Source organism: Mauremys mutica, chromosome 4, assembly GCF_020497125.1.
Source record: "Mauremys mutica isolate MM-2020 ecotype Southern chromosome 4, ASM2049712v1, whole genome shotgun sequence".
Lineage (NCBI taxonomy): Eukaryota > Metazoa > Chordata > Testudines > Geoemydidae > Mauremys > Mauremys mutica.
The window spans coordinates 71,971,043-71,983,094 of record NC_059075.1 but is presented as its reverse complement, the minus strand read 5'-3'; the positions used below and the strand labels follow the sequence as shown (position 1 = coordinate 71,983,094).

General features: G+C 46.3%; 1 protein-coding gene across 11 annotated transcripts in view; it reads left to right on the top strand.

Moving 5' to 3' along the window:
• NR1H3 (nuclear receptor subfamily 1 group H member 3) overlaps positions 1-12,052 on the top strand; it is a 58,593-nt gene that overhangs the window by 43,976 nt on the left and 2,565 nt on the right. For all 11 annotated transcript variants that reach the window (XM_045012920.1, XM_045012924.1, XM_045012918.1 and 8 more), the window contains 2 exons: positions 5,986-6,099; positions 6,946-7,040. In XM_045012920.1, coding sequence (XP_044868855.1) covers positions 5,986-6,099; positions 6,946-7,040 — 209 coding nt within the window. The remainder of the gene's footprint in view (positions 1-5,985; positions 6,100-6,945; positions 7,041-12,052) is intronic.

Below are 12,052 nucleotides of genomic sequence, written 5' to 3'. Positions count from 1 at the left end.
TCCCCTGTCTGTGTGTTCCATTCTATGCATCCAAAGAAGTGAGCTGCAGCTCACGAAAGCTCATGCTAAAATAAATTTGTTAGTCTTTAAGGTGCCACAAGTACTCCTGTTCTGTTGAAATATGCAAAAAGGAGCTTGGGGCTAATGTGTAGTGCCCAAATTGTCTGGGGTGTCACCCAGAAGCATAGCACAAGTTTGAAATACAGGCAGTATAGAGCCAATACTTATAACTTTAAATACAAAAATGATACATGCATATCATAATGCATACATGCATAGCATAATCATAACCAGCAAATTATAACCTTTTCATAGACACGTTACTCGACCTCCTTTGTACAAGATTTGGTGCCACTACAGGACCTTGGTTGCAACAATGATCTCTATCATCACAGTTCATGTCAATAACATCACACCTAGGCCTAGTGCATTAATCCCACTCTGCCATCTAGGCTGTTGATGTTTTGTTCTAATACCTACTTTTTTGACACCTCAGTTTTTGAGTGTGCCTCATTTTTATTACTTGGAAAGAGTAGATCCAAGGGTTCCTTCCTTGGTGAAGACTAATGTGGAGAAATCTAGTTTTTCTGTAGTACCTTAGGCACTGCAGTTGTTCCCATCATTCCCTGATGGTCTAGCAGATATATTAGTCCTCATTTCCATCATACTTATGGTAGTTTGTTCCTTTCTGTTGGCTTTATTTGGGTTGGATTTCCATTCCCAGAGGCTCAATGGCTTGAATAACCTCTTGAACTTGGCCACTTGAGTGGCCGCTTAGTCTAAGGATTTTAATTATTTCATTTTTGCTTTAGGGCCTGTTTGACTTACTTGGTTCAAGTTTCTATTTTTAAAATCTCACTTTCTAATAGTGAGTGGCACCATAGTAATAGTTTGGTAAATTCTTCAGCCTCTCTGGCAATGTTGAACTTAATCATATTGTGGTTACTAACTCTAGTGTGGATGGAATTATTTAACAACTCCAATTATTCCTTTTGGGAGTGATGGGAAATGACTCATCAATCCTGATCCCATTCCCTTGTGGAGTCCTGAGGGATCAGTTCCATTAACTTTGTTCAGTGAAATAAGACACAGTGGGCTGAGGTATCATCATTCACGGAGAATGCTGAGGGATCTAGTGCTGTATCTTTAAGGCCCTACTTGAACTGCAGGATGATTGTCCAAAAATTGTGGCTAACTTGTGGATAAGTCAGGAGAGGAGAGGGGGAAATTGCAGAAAATAATGGATAATAATTATTTGCAGTAATAAGGTCCATTACTTTTCTGCTGTCGACCATCCAGGGCTGAGAACAGGGGCTCCTGCTATCGGCTGCCCAGGGCTGACAGCTGTGGCTTGTGCTATCAGCTCTTCATACAATGGAGAATCCCACTATTGAAATTGCAGTGCTGATCAGTTAGGGCATATGCTCATTTAAAGTTGCACAATACTCCCTTATAACATTGCTTGGCAGCTGCCTGGTTTGTCCACTGCTTGCAGAAAGAGCTGCCCATTGGAGCTAGCTGGTGGGGGCTTGGAACCAGGGTGTACGAGCAGCCCCCCCTCCATCAGCTCTCCTAAATTCCCTCTGCAACAGCTGTCCAGCAGGCTATCAATTGCTGTGCAGTTCAGCTTTCCCTCCCCACATTTGCCCTGGAGCTTGTCCCAGGAGCCTCCTGTTTGCTGGGGGGGGGGGAGGGGGAGGAGAAGAGGAGGGATGCTGATGTCAGGATGTCCCCTTCCCCCCATTCCTGCCCTCCATCTCTACAGATCAGGATGGACATGACAGGGCTCAGGATTGAGCAAGGTTGCTGGCAGCAGCTGCTGTCTCAAATTGCTGATAAACTTAAAAAGGCAGTGTACTTAAAGGGGCAATGTGCATCTCTCTCTCTCACACACACAGAGACAGAGTCTGTCTGTATCTCTCTGCCATTCTGTGTCTGCTGCCTTGTAGACTGTGAGGTTACATTAACAATGTGTTAACCCTTGAGGGTTTATCAGCTGTGTGCTACTTCATCATTTAGTAGTAAGGCATTCCCTGGGAAATATTCCACCCTCTGCCTCCAACCCCTCAACCAAGCTTCATAATAATCATTGCTGGGTACAATATTACATATTAAAACTTATACTGTGTATGTGTATATCTTATATAGAGAGAGTTTCTGGCAAAAAAATTTCCTGGAACCTAACACCCCCCTCCCATTTACATTAATTCTTATGGGGAAATTGGATTTGCTTAAACTATAGTGTTAAGTGAGGAGTTACTGTACATCCTGCAAATTCTTAGCATGCATAGGGGACAGCTTTTGGATTCAGAAAGTTGAGGAAACAACTAGGGGGTCATCCATTTTGGATCTGGTTTTGACCAACAGGGCTGAATTAGTTGCGAAAGTGATTGGGAACTGATCATGATCTGATAGAATTAAGGCTGTCAAGTGATTAAAAAAAATTGTGGAATTAAACTATAGAATACCATTTATTGAAATATATTTGGATATTTTCTACATGTTCAAGTATGTTGATTTCAGTTATACCACAGAATACAAAGTGCACAGTGCTCACTTTGTATTTTTATTACAAATATCTGCACTGTAAAAAATTTTTTTCAATTCACCTAATACAAGTACTGTAGTATAATCTCTTTATTATGAAAGTTGAACTTACAAATGTAGAATTATGCACAAAAACTGCATTCAAAAACAAAACAAAGTCCACTCAGTCCAATTTCTTGTTTAGCCAATCCCTCAGACAAACAAATTTGTTTAGATTTGCAGGAAATAATGCTGCCCACTTCTTTACATTGTCACCTGAAAGTGAGAACAGGCGTTTCCATGGCACTGTTGTAGTTGGCATGCCAGATGTACTAAAGATTCATGTCCCTTCGTGCTTCAACCACCATTCCAGAGGATATGAATCCATGCTGATGACTCATTAAAAAAAAGTATCATAGGAAAGGAGAGCTGCTTCAGTCTTCTCACAACAAAAAACATGTGACTGGATGACTAGAGAAGTTACCATAGACAATCAAGGGGAAGGGATGCGGATCAGGATAAGTAAAGAACATGTCAGATATTCTGACCAATTTGAATAAATTAAAAACAGTGGGGCTGGATGCTATTTACCTGTGGGTACTGAAGGAATTAGCTGAAGAAATCTCAGAACTACTGGCAATAATTAAGGCTGTGTGTCTATCACAGATTACCTGACCTCTGCAGTGGCTAGTGCAGCTGGCTCCATGCACCACCCCTGCAGCTCCCACTGGCTGTGGTTCCTAGCCAATGGGAGCTGTGGAGCTGGTGCTCATGGAAGGGGCATCACCCAGAGGCTCCCTGGCCTTCCTTTCCCCCCAGGAGCTGCAGGGACATGCTGGCCGCTTCTGGAAAGCTGCACAGAGCTGGGCAGGGAGCCTGCCAGCACAGGTGCCGGACTATGTGCTGTCAACCCCCCCTCCCCCCAAAGCACTTGCAGCCCCCGGCCAAAGTTTTAGTTAGGGGTATATAGTACAAGTCATGGACAGGTCACAGGCTGCAAATTTTCGTTTACTGCCTGGGACCTGTCCATTACTTTTACTAAAAATACCTGTGACTTAAACCTACCCTTAGCAATAATATTTACAAACTCGTGGATGATGGGAGAGGTCCTAGGAGACTGGGGCTAATGTAGTGCCCATCTTTAAAAGGGGAAAAAGGAGGAGTGAGGGCACTATAGGCCAGTTGGCCTGATTTCAATACCTGGGAAGCTACTAGAGCAATGTATAAAACATTCAGTTTGCAAATACCTGGAGGATGAAGGGGTAATCACTAGCAGCCAACAGGGATTTACCAAGAACAAATCATGCTAAACCAGTTTGATTTCCTTCTTTGACAGGGTAACTGATGGATAGGGGGAAATGCAGTAGACATAATATACCTGGACTTCATCAAGGCTTTTGACACAGTCCCACATAACATTCCACATTTCTACAGCTTGCTTATCAGACTCAACTGAACTATCATTAAGTGGATACATAATTGGTTAAACAACTGTAAACCAAGACTAACTATTAATGGAATGAAGGAAGGTCTCAAGTGGGGTTCTGTTCTGGGTCTGGTCTTGTTTAACATCTTTATTAATTACCTGGATGGTGGGTATAGAGAGCATACTAATAGAGTTTGCAGATGACAAAGCTGGGGGTTGTCAATATGTAGGAGGATACAGCTAAAATTCAGAGGGATCTTGATAAATTGGAGAATTGGGCTACAACCACCAAAATGAAATTCAAATACATGTAAGGTGCTACATCTAGGGAAGAAAAACTAAATGTACAAAGAGAATGGGGGAAACTAACGTGATTCAGCAATGCTATTGGGGGGGAACCCCAAACCCATGCAAATGCAATTTTAGGTTGCATTACCAGAGACACATCATGCAAGTCGTGGTACTATCACCTCCCATTCTACTTGGCACTGGTTAGGGCTCAGCTGGAGTACTGTGTCCAGTTTTGGTCACCTATGTATAGAAAGGAGGTAGAAAACCTGGAGAGGATTCAGGGGTGAGTGACATCAAAGGGATGGAATGCAAGCCATATGAGCAAAGGCTGAAGGAACTGGGTATGTTCAGTTTTGAAAAGAGGAGATATGACAGCAGTCTTCAGATACTTGAAAGACTGCCATAAGAAGATGGAGAAAAGTTATTCTCTTTTGTGACAGAGGGGATGCCAAGAGGCAGTGGGTTCAAACTACAGCATAGCAGATCTGATTGAATCTCAGGAAAAATTTCCTAATGGAACAGACTATCTCAGGAGGTTGTGGAAGCTCCTTCACTGCCTTTTCAAAAGGAGGCCAGATGTCTAAACCATCCAAAACAGATGGCTTAGACAATAAATCCTGCATCTTGGCAGGGGGCTGGACTAGATGAACCTTGTGGTCCTTATGATTCTATTGCAGGATCCACAATATCATGAATTTAGGGCCTTTTTTAAAAAAAAAAAGAAAAGTAATTGAATAGCAAACCATTCTGTCTTAAACCCATTATGGGATGAGAGACTAGGAAAATAGTGGTGAGATTTATGAAATGGGATTGGATTCAAGGTAGGTGGCTTCTAGGTATGGATTTAAGGGGGTTATGGTAGGAAGCTGGAGTGGGAGAGAAGTTTTTTTGTTTTGTTTTTAAAACAAACATCTAGGCTCTTATCTTTGACAGATTTTTGGTGTAACTGATGCTAAAATGAAAGAATCACAATTACCTGTTAAGGTGTCCAGAGGTATTTAAGCCTTTGTCGTATCATGTACCAGTTACTACTGTTGAGGTCTGTGATGGGATAGTACACTACACCCCTGCCTCATCCACAAACAGACCACACTGAGGCCTTCTTGCTTGTCAACACCATTATGTAGTTTTACAGTGTTTTAATCCCTCCACCAATACATAGCAGTGTCTCCACACCTTTACACATTGTATCTCAACTTTTAACCCCTTCTCCAACAGGAGCAGAGCTAAGGCATCTACTCAGAGGACCCCCTTTGTTAGGCTCTCGTAGATTCCTGTCTCTCTCCTTTCCCACCCCCAGCACACCTTCCTGTGCCCTTTTAGACAGTTTCCCTGTTAATGGTCTAATTGGCTCACCATCCCCAATCTGGCCTGGTAATCAGGTACACCTCTGCTCCATTAGGCCTTCTCCAAGGAACCTAATAGTAAGTAGAGTGCTGGCTCAAGTGCTAGTCCTCAAGACTCTGTTGCAGAGTCTGACACACATTCCCCAGTAATGGAGCAGTATGAGGGAAGGACACAATTTGCCATTGGCCCTGGAACATAGTGGGGTAATGCAGATAAGTGAACAGTTTCTCCTGTGAGCTCTGCAGCAATGTGGGGATGGGTCCCACCTGCTCCCCAGACAGTCTTCCCCCTCAGTAACTCGCTGCAAGAAAACTGGAAGTCTCATCCAGAGGGGTTAGAGGCAGGGAGCAGTGGCCAATACTAATCCCCACATCCTTCTTTTCTGTTTTCTCTAGGCCTGCAGTTCGAGTTCATTAACCCTATCTTTGAGTTTTCAAAGGGAATGAATGACCTACAGCTCAACGATGCTGAATATGCACTTTTAATCGCCATCAACATTTTCTCTGCAGGTAAAAAGCCAGAAAGAGGGCAGAGAGCAGCAGCACTGAATCAAAGGGAAGGAATGATAGAGCAGATGTGGGGTCAGAAGCAGAGGAGGAGTGACAAGGGTATAGCAGAGGGGGCAGTATCCTAGTATGGGTGCTGTGGTAACACTATCACATGCTGTGAGTAATTATACTCCGACTCTTTGAGTTGCCCCCATAATGAGGGGAATTCTCTACTGCTTCATGACCTGTACCAAATTAACTGAAATGTAGTCTGTAGTGTCTCTTCTAGAAGCCATCAGTTTACTGTTTGGTGAATGCTCATGTTGTCCCTTGGTGTAGGGTAGTAGTGACATCTAGTGGTCAGTGAAAGGTATTTGAGTCTGTGCCCATTACAGCTTCTTAGTCATTAAAGGGCCACACAGAGAAGTTGTCAGATCAACCTTGTCTCTAGTTTACACTGTGAGGGAATAGATATTTTCCTATGTCATTATTTCTCCCAGTAACTCCCCTGGGAGAGAGATTCTCCTATCCCTCCCTGATGGATCACAACCTTACATCTCCATTGGGACTGGAGTGTGAGGCCCAGTGAGCTAGACCAGGCTGTCCTGGCTCTGTAACCTCCTGCTACAAAGTAAAATCAAACTTGCTCAAACTTTAAAAACATGGCTGATAAAGACAGACATGAGAAACAGACTCACAACTACTGCTGTCTTGCAGGAGGCATCTTGGCTGTATGCTATCTCATAGGGAGAGTACCAGACAAGACTCAGGGCTAGTCCAGGGATTAGGATTAGCTTTAGCCTGCATTGTCAAGACTGGCCAGGCTGCCTACAACTACCTACTAATGTCTAACTTGCTTCCTGGCAGACCGACCAAATGTGCAGGATCAGTCCCTGGTGGAGAGACTGCAGCACACCTACGTAGAGGCCCTGCATTCTTACATTTGCATCCACAGACCAAATGTAAGTGCCTGGCTGAGTCCTGAAAAATGCATAAACTCAGGTGTATATGTGAGAGTTGATTTTATCATTGATGTGCTCCTCTAATTCCCCACTCCCTGGATGAATCTTCTGCAGTCAGTGGTCATGCACCATTTCCTTCAGCTATTCCCCAATAGCCAGCAACCTCGTACCAGTCCCCTACAAGGCCTCCTATTGGTAGAGGCTGGAGCTGGAGGAGTTGTGAGTAGAGCTGGGCAAAATGTTTTGGATGAATAGTTTGATGAAAAATGCACTTTTGGTTAACCAAAACTATTAATGAATTGGGTGAAATTTGGCAAGTAGTTTAGGTCAGAAAATTTTTTGAGAAATCATAAAAATCATGGAAATGTAGGCCTAGAAGGGTCCTTGAGTGGTCATCTAGTCCACCCCCCTGCACTGAGGCAGGGCCAAATAAATCTAGACCACAGGCATTATACCTGTTCTTAAAGCCTCCAATGATGGGGATTCCACAACCTCCTTTAGAAGGCTAGTCCGGTGATTTATCTATATAGTTAGAAAGGATTTCCTAATATCTAACCTACATTGCTGTTCCTAAAGATTAAGCCCTTACTTCTTAGACTACTTTCAGGTGACATGGTCTAGAACAGCTCTTAACATACAGTATTTGAAAAACCTGTTATCAGGTCTCCACTCCATCTCCCCCAGCCCCAGTGGAGCATGCCAAGCTTTTTTTAGCCTTTCCTCACAGGTCAGGTTTTCTAAACTATCATTTTTTTGTTGCTCTCCTCTAGACTCTCTCCAGTTTATCTACATCTTTCCTAAAGTGGTGCACACAGAACTGGACTCAGTATTCCAGCTGAGGCCTCACCAGTGCAGAGTAGAGCAGGATCGTTACCTACCTTTCATGACATACAACACTCCTGTTAGTATACCGCAGAATACTAGCCTTTTTCCACAACTCCATCACGTTGTTTCATATTCAGTTTCAGAGACACTATAATGCAGGGGTCTCAAACATGCGGCCCGCGGGCCGCATGCGGCCCACGGAGCTCTTCCCTGCGGCCCGCGGAGCTCCCCCACCAGGGCCAGCTCTAGAGTGGGGAGCCCAGAGCCTTTTAACTCCCAGCCGCGGCTGGGAATCAGAAGGCTCCGAGCTGCCCGCCGCGGCAGGGAGCCCAGAGCCTTTTAACTCCCAGCCGCGGCCGGGAATCAGAGGGCTCCGGGCTGCCCGCCGCGGCAGGGAGCCCAGAGCCTTTTAAATCCCAGCCGCGGCCGGGAATCAGACGGCGCTCCGAGCTGCCCGGCGCGGCAGGGAGACCAGAGCCTTTTAACTCCCAGCCGCGGGCTGGGAATCAGATAGGCTCCGAGCTGCCCGCCGCGGCAGGGGAGCCCAGAGCCTTTTAACTCCCAGCCGCGTCTGGGAATCAGAGGGCTCCGGGCTGCCCGCCGCGGCAGGGAGCCCAGAGCCTTTTAACTCCCAGCTGCGGCTGGGAATCATAAGGCTCCGAGCTGCCCGCGGCAGCAGGGAGCCCAGAGCCTTTTAAATCCCAGCCGCGGCTGGGAATCAGAAGGCTCCGAGCTGCCCGCCGGGGCAGGGAGCCCAGAGCCTTTTAACTCCCAGCCGCGGCTAGGATTTGCTGGGGCGGGGGGCGGCGCTCTGGCGGTTGCGGGTCGGCGGCTCCGGTGGACCTCCCGCAGGCATGCCTGAGGGAGGTCCACCGGGGCCATCTGCCGCCCTCCCCAGGATGCCCGCCCCAAGCGGGTGCTTGGCCCGCTGGTGCCTAGAGCCCGCCCTTGTCCCCCACTTACTGCCTGTCGCCGCCAAACTCCCCCTCACCCCCCGCCCCCTCCCCGAGTTATTTTCTGTGCCTAAGCTCCCCGCGCGCTGCTCCCCAATGTTTGGGGCCGGGTCTCTCCCTGGCCCCACCTGCTGCCCCCACGTGCCTCCCCCCAGTGTCTCCCGGCCCCCACTTGCTGCCCCCTCACCGCCCGGGAGCCTGCCCGGGAGCCTCAGGCTGACTCCACTCCTCCGCTATGCCGGCTTCCGGCATCACCTGCTGCCGCAGGGTCCTAGCGCCCCCCCCCTGCACTAGGGCCAGGGCAGGCTGCCCTTCCCTGCCCTTCTGCCCTAGTCCTGAGACTCTCCAATGCCCCGAGCCTCTCCAATGCCTCAAATCCCTCACCCTCAGCCCCACAGCCCTCACCCCTGCACCCCCTCCTATCCCCAAACTCCGTCCCAAAGCCTGCACCCCCCACCCCCACTGCCGCAGCCTGGAGCCTGCACTGAGCACAGAGCCTGCACTCCAGACCCCCGCCCCCCCCCCCACCCAAACTCCCTCCCAGAGCCTTAGGCAGTAAATCTAAGTGCGTGTTTTGTCCTTTGAGTGAGGTGCATTTACTGAGTGTATATATTTATTAAAACTGTAGATTCTACATTAAAGTGTCAAACCAACACTGTCACAATGACATAACCAAAATTAGTACAAAATTTGACAAAACGTCAAAATTAGCACTGACGTTTCACATTACAGTTAAAGAAGTTAATAAAAAAGTTAATAAATTGACTTTTAATAGCATACTATATTTTAATACTATACTACTATATTACTCTTCTTTTTTTTTCTGCCTACCTCCAGGCGCTTCTCCTGCCGCCAAGTCCGCCAAAAACAGCTGTTGGTGGCGCTTAGCACTTTCCAGGAGGGAGGGGGGAGGAGCGGGGAGCCGCGCACTTAGGGGAGGAGGTGGAGAAGAGACAGGGCAGGGGCGGGGCCTCATGGAAGGGGTGGATTGGGGGTGGGGCCAGGGACAGCAAGGGGGCGTGTCAGTGATGCGGCCCTCGGGCCAATGCACTAGTCCTCATGCGGCCCTCGGGGTCATTTGAGTTTGAGACCCCTGCTATAATGCATGTTATTCACTCTCCTTCCCTGCTAAGTAGTGGACCTACACTTTCCTTTCTCTTGCTCTTAATGTATTCATAAAACCTCTTCTATTGCTTTTTGTGTTCTTTGCTACATGTAACTCATTTGTGCCTTAATCTCTCTGAATTTGTCCCTACATGCTTGCACTAATCTTTTTGCTTATCCTTAGAAATTTATCCATGTTTCCACATTGGTTTTAAGTTCATTAGAGAGCTCCCAGTGGAGCCATATTGGTCTCTGTGACAGAGGGCGCTCACTTCCCATGAGCTTCTCTAATTGGCCAGGTGTGATGCTGCAGTCTGTTTTCTCCTAGCACCTACTGTAGGTTTTCAACCTCACTGGGGGTCTGCAGTGGCTCAGTCCTCCAACCAAATCACACAGTCAGTTTGAATGAGCAAAGATATCCCTTCCAGGGTAACAAGTTTAAACACACAGTCAACCCTCATGTGGGTCTTCAGCCCTGTTTCTGGGCCCATTAACAATCAGGCTTCTCAACAGGCTTTGTCCCTTTCTTAGGACTTATGCTACTTCTCCAGTGGGAAAACCCAGGCTTTCCCATTAGCCAAATCCCAACCCAGGGACCCTGTAAACAGCACCCACATACTGCTTCCTCCAGATTGCTACTGCTATTTCCTGGGCATTTTCCCACATAGCCCTTTCCTTTCACCCATTACCTTAAGGTTACAGTTGTCAGGTCCCTCTTGTTCTCAGGCCCAGTAAATCAGGCTATTGAGTGCCTCTGATAGATTAGATTCCCTGTCCTCCACTCCTAGCTAGGAACTGACCTGCTTAATTCTGCCACCTGCAGTTCCTTTTAGCTGAGGCTGCTGTGCTCTGATTGGCTGCTTCTGCTCAGCCTTTCTAGGCAGTTGTGGAGGACCCACCTTTGCTGCTCCTTTCCTGGGCTGGGGTATGGTAGGACCACAAAGCCTCCAGCAGGGGGCCTTAAAGGGTCAGGCACACCATGTAACAGCCTCTTACTAGTCTTTATATCTTTCTTGCATTGGGATAGTTTGCTATTGTGCCTTTAATATTGTCTCTGAGAAACTGCCAGCTTTCCTGAGCTCCTTTTTCCTTAGATTTTCTTCCTATGGCACCTTACCTACCAGTTTTCTGAGTTTGTTAAAGTCTGCTTTTTTGAGGTCCATTGTCTTTATTCTGCTGCTCTCACTCCTCTCCTCAGAATCATGAAATCTATCATTTCACAATCACTTTCATTCAAGTTGCCTTCATCCTTCAGATTCGCAACCTGTTCCTCCCTGTTGGCCCTCTCAAGGATTGAAGATCTTTGTTGGTCAGAATCAAGTCTAAATTGGCTGTTCCACTGGTTACTGCCTCCACCTTCTGAAACAAGATGTTGTCTCCAGTACATTTAAAGAATGTATTGGAAATTTTGTGTTTTGCTATATTACTTTTCCAATAGATGTATGGTTAGTTAAAGTCCACCATTACTATGAGGTCTTTTGTTTTGGATATTTCTTTTATTTGTTCTAGAAATCTCTTACACCTCCTCCTCCTGATTTGGTGGTCTATAGTAGACCCCTACCATAACATAGTCTGTTTTTCCCCTTTTATCTTCACCCAGAGACTTTCAACTGGTCTGCTCTCACCTCCTTCTGGATCTCAGAACAAGTGCATTTTTAATGTATAATGCAATACCTTCTCCCTTTTTTCCCTGCTTTTCCTGCCTGAACAAGCTATACCCCTTTATATCAATATTCCAGTCATTAGATTTATCCTGCCAAATCTCAGTGATGACAATTTAAGTAATAATTTGGTTTATGTACTAATATTTCCACTTCCTCCTATTTATACTCTCTACTCCTTGAATTTGTGTATAGACATTTAAGATGATGAGCAGATTCTTTTACTGTTTCCCCTCTTGTTGCTCCTATGAATTTATTGTAATTTTTCATTTTACCTTCAACATTTAGCTCTCGATTAAGATCACCTTTTGTTATATCCACCTGTAAGCTTATGCTACCTGCCCCCTCTGAACCTGGTTTAAATCCCTGCTCACTAGTTTGGTGAGTTGATGTCCAAAGATGCTCTTCCCTTTCTTTGTCAGGTGGAACCCCGCTCTTCCCAGCAGTCCTCCTTCCCAGAACAGCATTC